At 37.9% G+C, this 21859-nt stretch overlaps 1 protein-coding gene and 1 long non-coding RNA gene across 3 annotated transcripts in view; one reads left to right on the top strand and one right to left on the bottom strand.

Annotated features, from left to right (window-relative positions):
• COL21A1 (collagen type XXI alpha 1 chain) overlaps window positions 1-14636 on the top strand; it is a 212329-nt gene extending 197693 nt beyond the window's left edge. For both annotated transcript variants that reach the window (XM_057700407.1, XM_057700406.1), the window contains 10 exons: window positions 712-765; window positions 2366-2437; window positions 4120-4155; window positions 7188-7232; window positions 10211-10243; window positions 10836-10982; window positions 11072-11126; window positions 11632-11832; window positions 12613-12690; window positions 14449-14636. In XM_057700407.1, the coding sequence (XP_057556390.1) occupies window positions 712-765; window positions 2366-2437; window positions 4120-4155; window positions 7188-7232; window positions 10211-10243; window positions 10836-10982; window positions 11072-11126; window positions 11632-11832; window positions 12613-12690; window positions 14449-14636 (909 nt within the window). The remainder of the gene's footprint in view (window positions 1-711; window positions 766-2365; window positions 2438-4119; window positions 4156-7187; window positions 7233-10210; window positions 10244-10835; window positions 10983-11071; window positions 11127-11631; window positions 11833-12612; window positions 12691-14448) is intronic.
• Window positions 14637-15070: 434 nt separating this feature from the next.
• LOC130831929 (uncharacterized) lies at window positions 15071-19085 on the bottom strand. The gene is made up of 3 exons (XR_009048144.1): window positions 18952-19085; window positions 15898-16005; window positions 15071-15203 (listed from the first exon to the last, which is right to left on the bottom strand). It is a non-coding gene; the product is annotated as an uncharacterized LOC130831929 (long non-coding RNA).
• Window positions 19086-21859: the final 2774 nt, after the last annotated feature.

Raw genomic sequence — 21859 nt, 5'->3', positions numbered from 1 at the left:
CCTCTTTAATTACAGGTTTTTGCCAGACATTGACTGGGTTGTAATTTCAGGTGTCCAAGTATATTTGAAAGCCAGAACCACCACTGACAGTCTCTCCTGGTGATCCAGGAGGCAGGTTCTCTCTTTTTATAACCAGTCCTCTTTTCCTATGTTACATTCTTTGCTCTGACAACTTGGTTGTGCTTTCCGTGCTTTCCAATTGTCTGTTAGCAAGCATTGCATGGGAATCCTGAAAAAGAACACAAACTAAGCATCTTCTGAGTCATGCTTCTTCCAAAAGCCACTCAAAAGTGCATTTGAGGCTAATTTTCTTTTTTTTCAGTTGCATATTGAAAATGAATTGTACAAAGAAAGCAAAACAGAGAAAGAGAAGATTTCCAACCTAGAGGATGCTATTAAAATATGTGGGTCTGGCCTGTGCAGCAGAGACCTAGCTAATTAGTGCCAGTCCCTAAAGATTGGAATTTCTCTTTTTAGTTGGAGCTGCCAGCTTCAAACAGGCTTATAGTGAGCTTCATAAAACATGCAGACTCACTTCCTTGCTTAAAAGAGCTTTTCTTAATAAGCAGCCTTAAGGTATAGATTCTATGTTTCAAACAGTTGGAAAATTGAAAATGTAAAAATTGTTTAAAATATATTCTCTTAGGTGTCTGTATCAGATATACTGTGACTAAATTCAAAAACATTCAAATGGTTTTGATGCATTGACAGGGAAGTAAAGGTGAACCTGGACTTCAAGGGCTGCCTGGAGCTTCTGGGCTCAAGGTAATTAATTTGTTTTTGGTGCATTTAGAAATGTTTTCAAAGAAGTATGAGTTCCTCTCATTGTTTGATGAGATTAACGTTTGTATCCTTAAAAGATACATCAAATGAAGGGTTACCTATTATCATAAAATTAGGATACCTGAAAGCCAGTGGTGAATGTGGGCCAATTTCATTTCTTCTTTTTGGATATTTTATCATAGTTTGGGTAATAAAGGCATGAAATATGCTTTGGTTTGGTTTGTCTAGAATTGGTAAAAGTTGGATGCTAATATGAACATCTTCTCTGGTCCAGAGACTATCACACTCTTATGTGACTGAATGAGTGTGTGTCTCCCCTGGTGGTGCCGTTTCTTTGTTCGCTGATTGATGGAATTCTGTTTTCAGTCTGGGAGTCATAGTTGCCTTTACCAGTTTCCTCCAAACCAAATAGTTGATGTTTATTTCAATCCGTTTTTCAATTCTCTTCTAGCCTTTAAAAATCTAGAGTAATATTCAATAGTGCACAGTGAGCAAAGAGAACAGAACTTAGTTTCCACAGAATAGAGTTGTCTTTAGTTAATATGACAGAGTTTGGGACTAATGGTAAAACAAAGAAAGCAAAACCAAAACACCATGAGTCATATTTAGGAGTACGTCTGATTTCTTACAATTTTAACGTAAATATTGTTGATACATCATCATGTGCTTTCACATTGTAAGTCTTTCTTGTTTAAGACTTTTAAAAGAAAGGAAATAATCCCTGTGACATGACAGGCAGTAGAGAAATTCAGTTAAGTTGTCCGGAAAACAGCTCGGGAATTTATGTCTAAGAAAATAATATTCCACATATATAAAGTAAAAATCATAAATGTGCATATCTAACTACAAGGATGTTCACCCCAATATTGTTTATAAAAATAAAAATTGTGAAAGTTAATGTTTAACAATAGAAATTTTATTAAATATGGTAAATCGGCATAGTTGAATACCATTCGGTAATTTAAAAGTTTTAAAAACATATAATGGCATAAAGAACTTACAATATTAATATATTTTGAAGCAAAAAGTATATTATAAACTTATGCATGCATAGCACCTTTTAGTATCTAAGTTGTGTATGTGTTTGTGAGAGACGGGGGGAAAATGTATAACCAAATAAAAAGTGGGTAATGAGATTTTCAGTAATTTTATTACTTCTATTTACTTACTAGCTTTGCAACAACAAACTAAGTTTTTTAAAAGAATGATTATGAGAAAAAGCAATTTCAAGGAGGAAGGAAAAATATTAGTAAATACAAAGAGATATACCTGTGTTTATTATTTTCACTACTTTATTATTTATTGTTGACATTATAAATATAATAAAAAATACCAAATGTTTATCAAATTTTAAAATATGATATGATCTCAGAATTTCTTAACTAGCAAAGATAAAAAATATAAGTTTAGCTGGGACTTCAGTGAACTTTTCATTCTTTACTATTTCTATAGTAATAACTCTAAATGTCAACAAAATTTTTAACTATCAGTTTTAAATTAGAGATGTATGCAGAGATAAAAACAGTGGGGTTTTTCCCAAGCAGTAAACCTGTGCTCTTCATGTGAATTCTGTGTTACTTAGGGAGAACCAGGAGCAGTGGGTCCCCCAGGAGAACCGGGATACCTGGGTTTACCTGGAATTCAAGGGAAAAAGGTATGATATTTAGGGCATCTGACTCAATGTTAATCAGCTATTACCATGTAAGTGTTCCTTTTGTGCAAGTAGCATAGAAGGACCAGTTATGGATTCAGTGATGGGCTGACCTACGTATTTGATGTACATATAATGTGTTCAACTCCATGCTAAGAGCTGTGGCATCTTTCATGTCCCCACATGGGTACTATCTCCTAGATGACCTTCGAAGAAACAGATCAAACAATATAAATGTACAATTAAATAATATCCAGAAAATTCAGATTGTTCTGTGGTCAGTCCAGGTGAGTCAAGAATTTTTTAGGAAAAGTATTCAATGTGAGGCATTCTTACCAAAATATGAATATCACTCTTATCAAAACTGGGGAAAAGTCTGAAATAATAAAAATTACAACCAACCAGAGAGCTTGACCATGACGTTCCTATCTATGAAATAATTATATTACATAACAGTTCAGTTAAAATCAATTTGAGGAATTTAAAATACAAAGCATTTATACTCATATAAAATGTTTTGGTAAGATAAAACAGTATCGCTTTGGGTTCTCCCTCTCTCCTATTAAGTAAAGGAGCTGTGAGTTGTGTCTGTACAAATATTATTGTTGGCTTGAAGGTTCTGAGCAAGAACTGACTGCCCACCTGTCAGAGTACTCCATGCCCCTGCAGATACATACATTTCAGGTTAAAAGTGAATATGTCGGCTTTTGCTCTGGAAAGGATACAAACTCCTATGTCTCAGTCTTTGTATCCCTTGCTGTTTCAGTTTTTCTACCATTTCATTTTTCTATCCCTCATGTATTTCTGCTCAGCCCCTAGATTGCTGTACCTAGTGTGATCCTTTTTGCTCTGATGAGCAGGGGGCAGTACTTGCTGACACAGGAATGACCCTCACTCACAACAGCCATTAAGTGTTAGACCCTCAGTGAAAATTAAGTAAATCTACTGTGAATATGTTTGGATTTAGAGAATTTCCTTGTTCAGAAACCTGCCAGTTAAAAGAAAATCTGTATGTTATTCGCTGTAAACACAAAACTCTACTCTTTAAGTTTAGATGACATGATCGAAAGGAAATTTGGAAACAGTGTCCAGGTTCTACTTTGGGCAAATGCTTACCTTTCCTGATCTGTGGATTCATTGTAGGAACAAAGACAGTGAACGGGTTGGTTTCACACATCTCTTCTAGCTGAGAAATTCCAGGAAACAATGTTATGGAATATGAATTTTCCCCCAAAAGTTAATTTTTGAAGCATATGTTTTCTAAAATATTATTTCAGCATTGTTTTATTTCATTGTTTCCCATAAATTTGCGGCCACTATCAGCTTAATAGTAGACTTTTCAGTTTGATTTCATAAAACAAGATTTGTCAAAATAAGTCCTCTCTTTGTTTAACCTCAGATTGTGATCAATATAGAGAAGTTTCCTTCTTCCTTACAAAATAGAAATTGTAGTAAATTTCCTTTGAACGTCAGAGCACAAGAAAGTATTCATTTAAAACATCATTTTGACATAATGTGGTTTTACTCTCTTCCCAAATATCACGTCGGAGTCAGCTTCTGTATATAAGGCACTTGTGGAATTTGCATGAGACCATGTATTTTTCTTGGCGAAAGAAAAACATGTTTATTTGAAAGGATACAGAATATATTACATTATGATACATAGTAAAACTGCCTTTTTGCAGGGGGACAAAGGAAATCAAGGTGAAAAGGGCATTCAGGTATGTTACTGGCTTTTTGTTTATATATTTATTTTGGGCTTGGCAATAAAATCAGGGCTTTGTTCTTTTTTAATTCTTACATGGCTTGTCCAGCTCCTTCCTGTTTCACCATCAGTATCTGTTAAATCTCAGCTTTCTCCTTTTACTAAACTTCTCAAAACACATCAAAGCTAACTTTAACATTCTTCACATCACTGTTGTAGGAAACTTGGGAACCAAGTGATTCGACAAAATAAATACGCGGATTTTATCACATGTAACATCTATTTATGTATATATTTTATGGTGTGATGGTTTACACAAATGCTCTCACATGGCTTATTGCACAAATTTGATAAGATACTGTTAACACTACATATAAAACATGTTCAAGCTAATAAACAGAAGGAGAATTATACCAGAAAATTAGATCAGGCTGAGGAAATCTAGGGTGATTTAGAAGGACATTTGGTTTGGGGTATCTTAGCAACAAAGGCAAAGAGGAGAAACGTGCTACATTTGGGAGATAAGGACAGTTTCACCTCAGTCCAAGTGTCCCTCAAAGGGTTTTTTCATTAACTGAACCCTGACCCATGAGTAGGGCGCCCCTGGCTAAATCAGTGACACACGAATCAGGAATAAACTGTAACTGTTGGTCTTTCAGTCTTTTAAGTTCTAGAAATATAAGACTTTTCCAACCATCAATAACAAATCTAGTGTCCAGACAGTACTTTAACGATGTCCTTAAGATTACAAAGCTCATCTATAGGGACTTCCCTGGTGGTCCAGTGATTAAGAATCTGCCCTCCTAATGCAGGGGCAATGGGTTCTATCCCTGGTCGGGAAACTAAGATCCCTACATGCTGTGTGGTGCTGCAAAAAAAAAAAAAAAAAAACAAAACCCACAAAAGCTCAGCTATAGTGGCTGAGTTTTGCTATATGAACCACTTTGCAAAATTTTGCAGAATTTTGAAAGCTCTAGAATGTCTGGTGGTGAGTGAGGAAACTTGAATTTAGGTTATAATACAGTCAAAATCTGCTAAGGCCACAGTCTGAACAGTTTCAGACAATGAAATTTGAACTAAGCCCCTTCTCCCCATCCCACTGTCCTGATCATTTCTTGTCCTGGGTCCTGGGTGACTGTAGTATGATTTTAACTGGTCTCCTTGAGTCTAATCCATCCCTCCCTCACACTTTTACCAGCATCAACAAACTAAGCTAGGGCTTCCTAGGTGGCACAGTGGTTAAGAATCCACCTGCCAATGCAGGGGACACGGGTTCGATCCCTGCTCCAGGAAGATCCCACATGCTGAGGAGCAACTAAGCCCGTGTGCCACAACTATTGAGCCTGCCCTTTAGAGCCCGTGAGTCACAACTATTGAGCCTGTGTGCTGCAACTACTGAAGCCCACGTGCCTAGAGCCTGTGCTCGTCAGCAAGAGGAGCCACAGCAATGAGGAGCCCGCGCACCGCAACGAAGAGTAGCCCCCACTCACCACAACTAAAGAAAGCCCATGCACAGCAAAAAAAGACCCAACACAGCCAATAACATAAATAAATAAATAAATAAATAAGCTACACGACTGCTTAGGAATCCTTCAGTGATGTTCCACACACATTTCAAGATAAAGTCTGGCCCATAAAATGCCTCCTGGTTGTACTGAATCTTCTGCTTTAGTCTTATCTCTTTGCCACTCGGCCCACCATTATCCGCTCCTGCCCTGCTGTGTCAGCCAGAAGAAATTACTCGCCTCTGTCCTGTGTCTGATCTCCCGTCACATCCTGCTGTCTTTTCCCGTTGGGTACCACTTGCATATCCCTGAGGGCTGCACTCAAGGTGGAGTCATTTTTCCTACCCTCTTTATCAGAGTCCTACCCTATGTCCCAATAGTATCCTTGCCAGATATATATTGATAATTATATACTGCATCCTTATCAGACAGTGTTTTCATCATTCTTTTTTAATAGAATTCCAATAAAATTTAACTGAATATATTTTTATTGATATAATTAACATATAACTGTGTAAGCTTAAGGTGTACAAGGTGTAAGTTTAAGGTATACATGTTTAAGGTGATGTAATTAACATATAACATTGTGTAAGTTTAAGGTGCACAAGGTGCAATTTATATATTGCAATGATTACTGCTGTAGGGTTAGCTAACACCTTTACTATGTCATGTTAGTTCATTTTTGTGTTGAGAACAGTTAGGATTTCATATCTTAGCCACTTTGAAGTTTAGAATTTAACTGCTTATTAAAGAGATTAATTGCTTAGCTTTTGCACCAAACAGTAAAGAACTTGAAGGCAACATAGGGACACTGCAGCAGTGTCTCTACAGCAAATAGGGAATTCATTCATGTAAGTAAGTAGATGAACAAATGGCTGGGTAGCAGGGATTTAAAATTTCAGTCACTAGATCTTTAATTGATTGTATATCTAGGTGTATGTTTTCCTGGAAACTGCTAATTATCCTCTTCAACATAGGGACGAAATAGTAGTGACCCGATCAGGGTCTGGCCCAATCAATGTCTTATACAGGGTGGATATCCCAAAATATTAATTGAATGGACAAATGTGTTTATATCTTTATTAATCTGTTCTCTAATTTAAAGATCTTCATTCAAAATGTATTTTACAGTATATTTTTAATTAAAAAAAAGTCTTTAAAGTGTTCTTCTTGCCCTCACATGTGTGCAGTCAACATCGAACATAAATAATGTCATTGAAATTAAGAAAATGACCACAGCCACTGGATTTTTAAATGATTTTCATGCCATGACCATGAACTCAGCAGAACATCCTCAACTGTCTACGTTATTTACATGTTCCCCAAAGTCAGTAGTTTGTTCCTGTCTCTGTCCATTTTAACTGTAGGATTTAGTTGACTCTCCTCTCACTTCTTTTTTTCTTCTCTTACCCCATTTCACATATTTGCATCACTACTCTTGTGACCTTTCTTCTAGCTGACAGCACAGTACATGGTTTGTGTTGTATATGCGATTGTGTCATATGTGTACAAACTAATGAATAACATTTATTCAATTTTAAAGGGTCAAAAGGGAGAAAATGGAAGACCAGGGATTCCAGGGCCACAGGTATTTTGTTTTTTACGGAAAATGAAATAATGAATCACATAAGGAACAATAGCAAGAGAGGGTTACTTGCACATAAACATGGGTGGGGAGAGAGGGAGAGGTAGCATGCATTCTAAGTGCACAAGGAAGACAGTGCTCGCCGTGATGGTGATCACAGCTTGCTTTAATTGTCTGAATTTTATTTTCATTTTCCCATGCTGACCCTCTCGGTGGCTGTGAAACTTGATTTTCAGTGCTTTTTTTCTGACCAAATAAATGGCTAAAGGTCAACAGTTCCACACATTTCTGGGAAGAGTATTGGCCCAAGGCAGCCGTACGTGGCAGCATCTCTGTACCTGCTGTGCAGTTTTGATTTTCTTCTTGAAATGTGGGCAGTTGAGGCCACACATCGTGAAGGAGTGTCCTTGTTTCCCTCTAGTTTGTTCAAAGATATCATTTACTACCGTAGGGATGTATTACAATGCTATCTTGAGGAACTATGTTGTGGAATAGATACATAATAAGATTGCCTTGCTTCTTCCTTGACTAAACTCTCCTCATGAAGCCATGTTTTGGTGAGATTGCCACGTGGCCTATAGGTTCAGTCAGAGCCAAACTGGACAAATAAAAGCACCCCACTGATTAGGGAGTGTGGGTGGGAGAAAGATTCAGTGATTACACTGACTGTGGAGGTGGGGGATAAAACTGTGAGGTGACGTCTTCAAGGACAGGGGTCTCTGGGTCCCTCATTTGGAGGAATGGGAGAAACTGGGGTGGGGGAGAGGGGGGTTCTTTGAAAGCATGTGGGTCCAAGATTGTCTAAGATGGAGGGTGACTGTTACATGTCAAGAAGTTGAGAACCTAGAAGGTGAACATCAGAGTAAGAGTCACTGAAAGGAGAAATGGACAGAGTTTGCCTGAGTATATATATTTATGTGCAATAAAAAGGCCTTTTCATTTTCGTGCCCTTTCACCCCACTCACACCACTGGATGACAACCAGCTCTGTCCCTATTCCCCTCCAACCTGCTCTGTTCCCCTGAGTTAATCACACAGCATCTTTAAACAGCTCTTCTCATAGGAGGACCCTCACCCCTTCATCCATCACCCTCCACAACCCAGTCTTTTTACCCCAAATTGTTGCTCACAGTAACTCTCTGATAGAAGGATATTTCCTTTGGATTTTGAGTTCACAACTTGGCTAGCTCACTGGTTGACAGACGACACTCCCTGCAAGCTTCCCCTAACTTTTTTTTTTTTTCACATCTCACATCTCAAGGAAAAGAGCAAGTCTGCCCCCCCAAGGGAGTATTTGGGTTCCCTAGAAAGCTTCTGTCCTGGGTGTGGGTTGGAAGCTGCATTTCCCAACTGAGTCTACAGGGAGAATGGGGGTGGGGTGGGGGAGCAGGGCAGCTGTTACCTCTCAGCAGCTGGGTAGTTGTCCCAACCTCTCCAAGTAAACAAAGTCCTAGTTACCTGTCATCCTACCAAGGGCTGCACGTGTGTGATTTTTTTGGCCTTTGTGTTGTGAATGGGGTCCAAACGATATTTCTCTCATGAGATCATCTTAGTGGACTCTCAGATGACAGCTGTTTTCAGTTTTAGCTCTAATTTGGTTCTAGTCCTGAGAGCTTGCTATTTTATCTTTCCTCTTCCCCTGGATCCAGTTGTAAGATTCTGTATGGTAGAAACGCCTGCATTTCTTCAGAAAGCTCCATACTTAAAGAATGGCCTTACAGAGAGTGTTTTACTCACTGATTGATTTTTGTATGAAAACTAAAACTTAGGGTTTTTATGCTCACATTTTGAAAAATCTACCTTTCTCTGTGCTACGCACTGATTTTACCTAATTTTTTCTTCCCTTTTGTCTCATGTGTTGAAGGAACCTAGAATAAATAAAAATAAATCCTGAAACTTCATTGTTATACACTAAATTTCATATTGAAATGTTATACTTCATAGTTAATTGCAGGACAGCAATTTTTAATTTTAAAGTTATTACTGATCAACCATACCTCAATAAAAAATAATAAAGTTGATTAATGAAATCCTACCTGTGTATTGTGAAAGCTATACCCTTTGTTCTAAACTGATATTGGGTAATTTTAGAGCCTGAGTGTGCAATGCATTTCAACAATGGAGAATTTTAGTGCCTTCCCTGAAAGTTCTCATCATCTATAATATATGTCATTGGAATGACTGTGTAAAAGATGACTGGGAATAATTTAATAGAACCATCGAGATGTATCCCATCATTGTGATGGTGAGAGATTCATGTGTGGGCTCCCAGTGTTTATATCACTGGGAGAAAAAAATCCCACATTGGACATCATGCTGCTTTTCCAATCTCTGAATTATCAGCCGAGTGATAATTCAGTAACCAATCTTTTATCATTAGTACTGAAACAAGATTTAATTTTAAGAATATAAACTTGAAAAAAACAGAATACTCAATCACAGAATAAAAGAATGAATATACCTTATCTTACTGATTTGAGTTCTTTACTGAAGTATAGCTGACGTAGAATATTATAGAAGTTACAGGTGTACAACAGTGATTCACAATTTGTAAAGGCTATGCTCCACTTATAGTTACTATGAAATATTAGCTATACTCCCTGATTTGAGTTTTAACTTTCCTTAAAATAGTAATGTATTTTAAATTCAGAATAGAATTTTAAAAGAATTCAGATAGAATGCCATTCTAACCTACATATTTGACCTGCAGCATATGAAAATATTCATATAGAGAATGAAATAGTTATGCAAATAAACCTTTTTGTATTATCCAGTTAGCATATTTCCTAGTCATTAGTCTCCTTTAAAAAGGCAAAAAAAAAGTCTCTTGTATGTGTAATTTTGTCACTATTTCTATCACTATCTTCCAAACTGAAAATTAAAGTTTGATTAAATGTGTGGTAAAGGGTGCATGCCATATTCCTAGTACTGTAGCTTGCACATTTATTTATTTTTTTATTTTTTCCCTGTTAATTTTCAAAGGGAATTCAAGGCCATCATGGTACAAAAGGAGAGGTATGTTTCTTCATGTGTTATGCTGTCTTTCAGTCCTCATGGCTTGATTTTCAATACTGTATAAATCTAGCTATTGACATCACAAGCAAGAAATATCTTTCGTGTTCTTTAGTAATTCCTAAATAGAGATTTTCGGAATACGTAGATTCATTGAATTAAGTATGAAATGTTACATATTTGCCAGTAAAATTGATTTGTCTTCTAAATTAGGAGCTAAGTTTTTCTGCATGTTTTTCAGTGAAGAATATTGTGTATTTTTACATCTATCTCTCTAGGATTTAAACTCCTTGGGGACAGGACTGTGTCACGTTCACCGTTGTATCTCTGGCACTGTGAATACTGCTTAATCAATATACATACTAAGTAGTGGTTATGTGTAGGGTTGGATGGATGGTCGGATGGATGGATAAATGACAGTGCAATACAATACAAAATTTCCTTCCTGATCAATTACAGTATTTCCCAGCAGATTCCTATGTAACTTAGATATACGTTTGTATATTTTCATATCCATATCCTTAAGACTTTTATGATGCAGTTATACCTCCTGAAATATATAAATGGAACTTTTGAAGATTTCTTTTGTTTTTAGAGAGGTGAAAAGGGAGAGCCTGGTGCCAGAGGTGCCACTGGACCCAAAGGAGAATCTGGAGTGGATGGTCTGATGGGGCCTGCGGGTCCCCAGGGGCAACCCGGGGAAGCAGGTCCTCAGGGACCCCCAGGACTGGATGGGAAGCCCGTATGTATTCTGCTTCTTTCCCAGTTTTCATATTTCCATTGTTTTTTACTTGGTACGTCCATGTTATAACCGTTAATAATTTGATGCAGGGGAGAGAATTCTCAGAACAGTTTATTCGACAAGTTTGCACTGATGTATTAAGAGGTAAGTCTCCAACATAGAGATTTTAATAACTTTCAAATTTCAAACGTAATACAAATCCTTTGTAGAAACTATAAAAGATATAAGTAAGATAAAGAAGAAAATAGAGGACATTTATCAACCTCTGTTTCTTTTTTTTAGATAAATATTTTATACAGATAAAATATTTTATGTACCCTTTGTAATCTTTTTAACAAAGCAAGTTGTCATTATTTCACCGTTGATTAAATTTTCTTTTCTGACACAATTCTGGTAATTTTATTCATAATATGATGTCTATAATTTAATTTACCAGTTTCTTTTAGAGGGGCACTTCCTTTTTTCCCTTACTGGAAGCAGTTGCCACAATAAAATTATTGCACAGAGCAATGGATATTTCCATAGTTACATTTCTAGAAGTGAAATTATTGGCCAAGAGATATGCATCTGTAAATTTTAAAAAATGTGAGGGATTATTAATGCCCATTCACCATTTAAACATAAGGGATGGGGTTTCTTTGCTTTTAAGCCCAGCTACCTGTCTTACTTCAAAGTGGAAGAATTCAAAGCTGTGATCACTGCCAGTCCCAGCACGGCTCCCCTGGTATTCCTGGGCCACCTGGTCCCATGGGCCCAGAAGGTCCCCGAGGATTCCCTGGTTTGCCAGGAAGAGATGGTGTTCCTGGATTAATGGGAGCTCCGGGACGCCCAGGTGCCAAAGGATTAAAAGGTACTTAGTTTGTATGCGTAAGCAAATAAACAACAGAAAAGAGTATTTTTTGTATTCACATCCAAATCTGATTTAACTGGCAAGAGTTCGTGTTTGTTTTCTCAAAGAAAAAAAAATTCTATCTCTGTCTTTAAATAATTTGTCAACTGAGTTAAAGAACAATTATTCTATTTCTTGAAAGAATATTCTAAAGTCAAGAGAGAGAGGTCAAGGTTATGAAGCATGTGAACTTGTAAATCAGAAAATGTTGACAATGCACTTAGAAATTTTGCTTGAGTCTAATAAAGTCCTTACATAGAACATCACAGACATCATTTCCTTTATTTTGACTTTGGTAACTTCTGTAACAGTATTCAAAATTGTTTTGTATAAATTTCTATAAGAAAAATGTTTTGCAACCAAACTTCCTAATAGCCCACAACTTACTGCTCTGTGCTTTTGAATGTTTCTGTGAAATGTTGGCTGATAATTCTTTCCTTTTAATATTATGGGAACAATTTAGATGTTTCATCAAAGTAATAAAAGAACAACGATGAGTAACAGAAAGGGCTAATAATTTCAAACCATTTTCCTTTCTTAATATTTATTCTTTATTAAGTTTTTCTAGACCGCTGATCATTTTAGAAATTTTTGCTTAAAAAATTCTGTGTCCCGTTAATAATAATAAGTAGGTGGCAGGCTATTTTTTAATGTGTGTATTAACAGCTTTGAAAGAAACAATCTAGCAGGAAGTGATTTTATGGGAAAAGTAAGCTTACTCCCCTCTCTGACACTCTGCAGGCCTACCAGGACGAAATGGGGCAAAGGGGAGCCAAGGGCTTGGGTACCCTGGAACACAAGGTCCTCCTGGTCCCCAAGGTATGAACTGGTGATACTCATAAGTGTTGCTGCACATTTTGCTTTAAGAAAATCATCATAAATATCTGTCTAAAGATTTGAAATCAAGACTTTTTTGAGTGATTCATATTCAACGCATTGAACTCTAACTACTAGAAATTTTATCCTATATTATATTCATGAATCATTCAGGATTCTCTCTCACTTATCATTTAGATGCCTTCGAATACCACTCCTTAGAATAGTTCTCAGATGGTTTCAGTCACCCAGGCTTATCTAGTGTATATCACTGTTTAATCTTTATGATTCTCAGGGAAGCAGAATAATGCTGAGGTGGACTCGTAAGCCAACCTCTGCTAGCTGCGTTAACTTCTCCATGCCTCAGTTTCCTCATTTGTAAAATAGTGATGAGATGTCTTTTGCATCATGACATTGTTGGAAGATTAAATGAATTAATACACGTTGTGCTTTCAGAACAGTGCCTGACAAAGTTATGTTTTCAATACATGTGTACTGTCATTATTATTTTAGATGTTATTACTGCTGGAAGCTTTTGGGTAGATCAAATGATTTAATACTTTATGTGTAAAGCACTTTGAACAATACCTACAATTGTAGTTAAGTGCTGAATAAATGTTTATTAGTAGTGGTATCAGGAAGTATTAGTGGTAGAAAGTGCCTAGTCCACTCTGCTCCATCCCCAAACCTAAATATTTTGCTTTTGTTATTTTGGGTCATATTTTGGCCTATTTTGGTTTTTTTTGGGGGGGGGAGGGTACACCAAGTTCAATCATCTGTTTTTATACACATATCCCCATATTCCCTCCCTTCCTTGACTCCCCCCCACCCCGAGTCCCCCCCACTCTCCCTGCCCCAGTCCTCTAAGGCATCTTCCATCCTCGAGTTGGACTCCCTTTGTTATACAACAACTTCCCACTGACTATCTATTTTACAGTTGGTAGTATATACATGTCTGTGCTACTCTCTCGCTTCGTCTCAGTTTCCCCTTCACCCCCCGCCCCCTCCCATACCTCGAGTTCTCCAGTCCATTCTCTGTATCTGCGTCCTTGTTCTTGTCACTGAGTTCATCAGTACCATTTTTAGATTCCGTATATGTGAGTTAGCATACAATATTTGTCCTTCTCTTTCTGACTTACTTCACTCTGTATGACAGATTGTAGTTCTTTAGGCCAATATCTTGAGTTAATTTTTTTTCTTTGAACATGCTAATTGAACTAAGTTATGGTTCACAAATTAGTGTCATAATACCTTTGTGTATTGATTACTATGGTAATGACCAATGTATTTCAATGTGGAAACAAATATATATGTATGTGTGTGTATATATATATATATAAAACAGAAATAGTCATTTTGACTACAAATATGGCACAAAAGTGACTTTATTAGAGTTTCAAGTTACTGATATATTACCTACTAATTTATAATAATATTGACAAAAGATAAGCGGAGAGGCAGAAATGGTTTGGACAATCCACAAATTGAAATATTAGAATGTTAGCTCTGTGTCTTTATCAGCAACATGATTACTGCATTAACATAGCTTGGCCCAGTTTTACAAAAATTACTTTTGGATAGTTCTTTTTAAAATGGAAGGTATATAGATTTACCAAGAGGATATCTCCTCTTTTTACAACAGTGCAAACATGTAAAATTTTCAAGGGAGTCTTTTTACCAGTTTACATGTTTTGCAGATTCAGCTGTGTCAGAGCCAAAAATAAACTCCTCTGTTCATATATTGCTAATGTCCCATCCTAGGTCCAGAAGGCCCCCCTGGAATAAGCAAAGAAGGTCCTCCAGGAGACCCAGGTCTCCCCGGCAAAGACGGAGACCACGGAAAACCCGGAATCCAAGGGCAGCCAGGACCTCCAGGCATCTGTGATCCATCCCTGTGTTTTAGTGTCATTGTCGGAAGAGATCCCTTTAGAAAAGGACCAAACTATTAGTGTCTGATGCCTCACTCAGCAGTCTAGGCATGGTGCTCTTCTTTTGTGGTCTTTGCATCTCAGGAAGATAACAACAGTAATCCCTTGAAAAGAAACTCAAGTACCTCGGTGTTTTTATTATTGTTTTTTTCTTTACGGAAAAATATAGAAAAGGTCACGTATACTGATTTTAAAGGCTCCTCAATTCTTCAGAGCCTTTTGATTAGTAGCATTAACTAAATCTCAAGGGTTTCTTCTAAGTCCATTCATTTTAATCAAAATCGAATATAAAAAACCACCATTGCCTGTCAGCCAGTCAATTTCAGTCACTGTGAAAAATTTCACATTCAGCCTCCATGCAGCAGAGTATTTGAGTTCAACTTCTTGTCTGTGTGAATTTCATGCTTCATAGCTCATAGCTTATGCTTCTACATTAGCCCAACGTGCCTCTGGCCAGGGGTAATGAGATCAGGGCTGATATTCAGCTTGGGAACAGACTGTGTTGCCACATCAGCACTTACTCCAATGTCTGTGCTTACCAGACCGGGGTGATGGACTGTTGGTTGTTCAGTGTTTTGAATATCACCTCTGAAAGAGATTAATGTGTTTCTTATTCCATTTGCAAATTCTCAAATGATTCAATAAATGATGATGCTAAGAAAGAGTATTGATTACATTGGGAAAGGTCTAAATACGTACCATTAAAAACATCCCGGAAAAAAAGTTTTACTGGGCCTGGTTGATATGTTCAAAGGAATCATAAGTTCAGAAATACTGAAAAGACTCTCTTCTTCATGCTTGCTTAGTAATTGGAATGTTTGTTGCATGCCTTCATTTTCCATTTCATTTATTATATGTGTATGTTCATATATGTTAACTTTTATTGTAGCAAAGCTTATGCGAATCAATGCTCTAGTTGACAGGAAAGGTAACTCCATAGATCCTAGGATGTCTTGATATTTTTAGCAGACTTTAAAATATTATAAACAGTCTTTGTGTACTGTACTTCATGCTTTTGTAAGGAACATAATTTGAAATATTCCATCCTTTATCATGCTCTAAATTTTGTTACATGCTTGTTATTCAAAGTACAATAAAGTTTTGTACAGACCTGAATGCAGCATCTTTTTTTAATACTTAATTTTAACTGATTGTTGAATATATAATCCATTTGACATGGTCATTTATTCAATGGGTATAATTTATTAAATTATTTACCTATTTTTAAAATCACTGATTCATATAAAATAAGAACTTAGAAATTGGGTTGTGTGCTACTCACCTGGACAGGTACAGCACCTGCTTCCTGGCCCAGAAATGGCTGGTAATCAGAGTTTAGCTTAATTGATGATGTGTCTTTCCGTGACTTTGATGAGAGCCTTGGAGGGAACTGAAGCCCATACAGTCAGCAGCTGAATTAGCTTAAGGCTTATTTTGATGTTCTGTCTCCAGCAAAGCCCCAGATATCTGTTAGACCTGACCAACCTCCTCCCCCTGCTAATTACAGCATTTCCTGGTAGACCTGGTGAACTGGTAGAGTAGGAACTTCCTTCTGCTCCTTGTCCATTCAATCAGCTTTGAGCACATGTGATGCTGAGAACTTGCCTCTATGCACTGGTGCCAAATCGAATCTCAGGGACAGAGTTTTGGGTAAAGTAGAAAAGAATAGATTTATTGCTTTGCCAGGCAAAAGGGGACACAGCTAGCTCCTGCCTTGGAAAACTGTGTGTCCCAACCTGGGAGGATTTGGTAAGGAGTTTTTATAGCAAAGGTTCAAGGGCAGGGTTGCTAAGGATCAGGGTGTGTGCAGGGTCTGTATTCTTTTAATCTGGCCTCAGGTTATCTCTTGATGAGCTTCTCTGGTTCCTTTAATGTGGCCTCAGGTGATCTTCTCGGGAATGAAGAATGCCACATCTTCCATTTATTGGGGGTTTTAGTTCTGTAAAGAGCTCAAAGATATTGTTATGTGTATCCCTTGAGGAGGAACCAGGACCCTGCCCCATAGCTACAGCATTGTTTCTTGACTGCTCCTCCCATGTCTTTGCATTCCTCACTTCCCTGATTAGCAACTGTTTGAACCTACCCTTTGGAACTCGGAAGGTCATGGATGCTGAAGCCTATTCCCTACAAAAAAGGGGGTGGGGGGTGCGGGGCAGAAAGGCTTCCATGCCCAGGAGCCCCACAGGGTCCTACTTGGTTTCACATGGCCATGTAATGCCCAGGACTGGGATACAATGGTGACATAGTCCTGTGGTCTGGCCTGAGGACACTCATGTCTAAGGCACAGGTAGGAAAACAAGTGATTGCTATAGGGTGATACTGTGGACTAAATTCATATATTGAAGCCTTAACCCCCTTGGGGCCCTATTTGGAGGTAGGGCTTTTAGACTGTGATTAAGTTTAAATAAGGTTGTAAGGATACAAATTCTATATGATTGGTGGCCTTATAAAAGGTGGAAGAGGGAAATCTGTCTCTCTCCACATACACACATATGAGGAAAGGCCGCGTGAGCACACAGTGATAAGGTGATGATTTGAGAGCCAGGAATGATCCTACTAAGTGAAGTAAGCCAGACAGAGAAAGACAAAAGTAGTACAAATGAACTTATTCCAAAACAGAAATAGATTCACAAACATAGAAAATAAACTTTTGGTTACCAAAGTGGAAAGGTGGGGAAAGGGATAAATTAGGAGTTTGGGAGTAACCTATACACATACAAATGTATATAAAATAGATAACCAACAAGGACTTACTGTATAGTATAAGGGACTATATTCAATATCTTGTAATAACCTATAATGGAAAAGAATCTGAAAAAGAATAGCTGTGTATATGTATACCTGAATCACTTTGCTGTGCACCTGAAACTAACACAAAATTGTAAATCATCTATACTTCAATTTTTAAAAGTTGCATTAAAAAAAAAGAGCCAGGAAGATCACCCACACTGATCTTGGACTTCCAGCCTTTAGAACTAAGAGCAAATCCATTTCTGTTGTGTAAACCACCCCATGTATGGTGTTTTGAGTGGGAGCACAAGTCATAAAACAGATGGGGAAAGCTTCCCTAAAGCAATAGTTATAAACTGAGATTTGAAAGGCCAGAAGGCATTAGCAGGCCACCAAGTCATGTCAAGGGAATGAAAATGAGCAAAGTCTGGGGGATTAGAAAAGGTCTAGAGAAATGAGAACCAAACCTAGTGAAACTGAGCAGGACCCTGTGGGGCGCCTGGGCAGGGAAGCCTTTCTGTGTTCCCTGTTTGTTGTTTGTAGGGAACAGCCTCCAGCCTCCATGCCCTTCCCTGAGTCCCAAAGGGCAGATTTAAACAATTGCTATCAGGGAAGGGAGGGGCTGCAGAGACAGGAGAGGAACAACCAAGAAACCACCTGAGGCCAGATTAAGGGCACTAGAGAAACTCAAAAATATTAGGAGATCACCTGAGATGAAATTAAAGGAGAGCAGGCCCTGAACACACCCTGATCTTATCAGTAACCCTACCCTTGAATCATTGCTATAAAACTCCTCACCAAATCCTCTCAGGTTGGGACACACAGTTTTCCAAGGCAGGAGCCAACTGTGTCCCCCTTTGCCTGGCAAAGTAATAAAGCTATTCTTTTCTACTTCACCCAAAACTCTGTCCCTGAGATTCGGTTTGGCACCAGTGCACAGGGGCATCATTAGGGAATATAAATTATATTTACTTTCAGTATGTGCTTTTAAAATTAGTATCTCAAGATGAAATATTTCTGTAATTTATCATGGCAATTGTTATGTCCTAACATATTTTTGCCTTGTACAAATTTGAGACAAACTCATCAAACAATGATGTTTAAGAATGGGTAGGTGAGGCAGATCAAGATGGCAGAGTAGGAGGACGTGCACTCACTCCCTCTTGCAAGAGCACCAGAATTACAACTAACTGCTGAACAATCATCAACAGAAAGGCACTGGAACTCACCAGAAAAGGCTCCCCACATCCAGAGACAAAGGAGAAGCCACAATGAGATGGTAGGAGGGATGCAATCACATTAAAATCAAATCCCTTAAGTTCTGGGTGGGTGATTCACAAGCTGGAGAACAGTTATACCACAGAAGTTCACCCACTAAAGTGAGGGTTCTGAACCTCATGTCAGGCTTCCCAACCTGGGAGTCCAGCAACGGGAGGAGGAATCCCTAGAGAATCAGACTTTGAAAACCAGCATTATTTGATTGCAGGACCTCCACAGGACTGGGGGAAACAGAGACTCCACTCTTGGAGGGCACACAAAAAAGTATGCTCACCAGGACCCAGGGAAAAAGGAGCAGTGACCCCATACGAGACTGAACCAGACCTACCTGCTGGTATTGGAGGTTGCCTGCAGAGGTGGGAGGCAGCTGTGGCTCACCAAGTAGACAGAGGCACTGGTGGCAGGGGTTCTGGGAAGTGCTCATTGGCGTGAGCCCTTCCAGAGGCCTCCATTAGCCCTACCAAAGAGCCTGTAAGCACCAGGGCTGAGTAGCCTCAGGCCGAACAACCACCAGGGTGGGAACACAGCCCCACCCATTGGCAGACAAGCAGATTAAAGTTTTACTGAGCTCCACCCACCAAATAGGATTAAAGCTTTACTGAGCTCCACCCACCAAGCCCTACCCACCATCATCCCTCCCATTAGGAAACATGCATGAGCCTCTTAGATAGCTTCCTCTACAAGAGGGCAGACAGCAGTATCAAGCAGTATCAGCAGTATTTCATTTTGTGGAACTGAAAACCACAGCCACAGAAAGACAAAGAAAATAAAAAGGCAAAAGACTTTGTACCAGATGAAGGGACAGAATAAAACCCCAGAAAAACAACTAAATGAAGAGGAGATAGGCAACCACCCAGAAAAAGAATTCAGAATAATGATGGTGAAGATGATCCAGGACTTTGAAAAAAGACTGGATGCAAAGATCGAAAAGTTGCAAGAAAAGTTTACCAAAGACCTGGAAGAATTAAAGAACAAACAAACAGAGATATGCAACACAATAATTGAAATGAAAAATACACTAGAAGGAACCAATAGCAGATTAACTGAGGCAGAAGGGCGAATAAGTGACCTGGAAGACAGAATGGTGATAATCACTGATGCGGAAAAGAATAAAGAAAAAAGAATGAAAAGAACTGAAGACAACCTAAGAGACCTCTGGGACAACATTAAACACACCAAACATTCGCATTATAGGGGTCCCAGAAGGAGAAGAGAGAGAGAAAGGACCCAAGAAAATAGTGGAAGAGATTATAGTTGAAAACTTCCCTAACATGGGAAAAGAAATAGCTACCCAAGTCCAGGAAGTGCAGAGAGTTCCAAGCAGGATAAACCCAAGGAGAAACATGCCAAGACATATAGTAGTCAAACTGACAAAAATTAAAGACAGAGAAAAGTTATTAAAAGCAACAAGAGAAAAATAACAAATAACATACAAGGGAACTACCATCAGGTTAACAGCTGATTTGTCAGCAGAAACTCTGCAAGCCAGAAGGGAGTGGCATGATATATTTCAAGTGATGAAAGGGAAGAACCTGCAACCAAGAATACTCTACCCAGCAAGGATCTCATTCAGATTCGACGGAGAAATCAAAAGCTTTACAGACCAGCAACAGCTAAGAGAATTCAGCACCACCAAACCAGCCCTACAACAAATGCTAAAGGAACTCCTCTAAGTGGGAAACACAAGAGAAGAAAAGACTTACAAAAACAAACCCAAAACAATTAAGAAAATGATAATAGGAACATACATACTGATAATTACCTTGAATGTAAATGGACTAAATGCACCAACCAAAAGACACAGACTGGCTGAATGGATATGAAAACAAGAACCATATATATGCTGTCTACAAGAGAGCCACTTCAGACCTAGGGACACATACAGACTGAAAGTGAGGGGATGGAAAAAGATATTCCATGCAAATGGAAATCAAAAGAAAGCTGGAGTAGTGATACTATATCAGATAAAATAGACTTTAAAATAAAAAATGTTACAAGAGAAAAGAAAAGACACTACATAAAGATCAAGGGATCAATCCAAGAAGAAGAGATAACAATTATAAATATATATGCACCCAATATAGGAGCACCTCAATAAATAAAGCAAATGCTAACAACTATAAAAGAGGAAATCAACAGTAACACAATAATAGTGGGGGATTTTAACACCCCACTTACACTAAAGGACAGATCACCCACACAGAAAATTAATAAGGAAACACAAACTTTAAATGACACAATAAATCAGCTTGATTTAATAGATATCTATAGGACATTACATCCAAAAACAGCAGATTACAGATTCTTCTCAAGTGCACATGGAACATTCTCCAGGATAGATCACATCTTGGGTCATAAATCAAGCCTTGGTAAATTCAAGAAAATTGAAATCATATCAAGCATCTTTTCTGACCACAACACTATGAGATTAGAAATCAATTACAGGAAAAAAACTGTAAAAAACAGAAACATATGGAGGCTAAACAATACACTACTAAATAACCAAGAGATCACTGAAGAAATCAAAGAGGAAATCAAAAAATACCTAGGGAAAAATGACAATGAAAACACAGCTATTCAAAACCTATGGGATGCAGCAAAGGCAGTTCTAAGAGGGAAGTTTATAGCGATACAATCCTACCTCAAGAAACAAGAAAAATCCCAAATAAACAACCTAACCTTACACCTAAAGAAACTAGAGAAAGAAGAGCAAACGAAATCCAAAGGTAGTAGATGCAAAGAAATCATAAAGATCAGAGCAGAAATAAATGAAATAGAAACAAAAAAACAATAGCAAAAATCCATAAAAATAAAAAAGCTGGTTCTTTGAGAAGATAAATAAAATTGATAAACCTCTAGCAAGACTCATCAAGAAAAAGAGGGAGAGGACTCAAATCAATAAAATTAGAAATTGAACAGGAGAAGTTACAGTGGACACTGCAGAAATAAAAACACCATAAGAGTCTACTACAAGCAACTCTATGCCAATAAAATGGACAACCTGGATGAAATGGACAGATTCTTAGAAAGGGATAACCTTCCAAGACTGAATCAGGAAGACATAGAAAATATGAACAGACCAATCACAAGTAATGAAATTGAAACTGTGATTAAAAATCTTCCAACAAACAAAAGTCCAGGACCAGATGGATTCACAGGTGAATTTTACCAAACAATTAGAGAAGAGCTAACACCCATCCTTCTCAAGCTTGCAAAACATTGCAGAGGAAGGAACA

Source organism: Hippopotamus amphibius, chromosome 11 (assembly GCF_030028045.1).
Source record: "Hippopotamus amphibius kiboko isolate mHipAmp2 chromosome 11, mHipAmp2.hap2, whole genome shotgun sequence".
Lineage (NCBI taxonomy): Eukaryota > Metazoa > Chordata > Mammalia > Artiodactyla > Hippopotamidae > Hippopotamus > Hippopotamus amphibius.
This window is presented reverse-complemented; position numbering and strand designations above follow the sequence as displayed.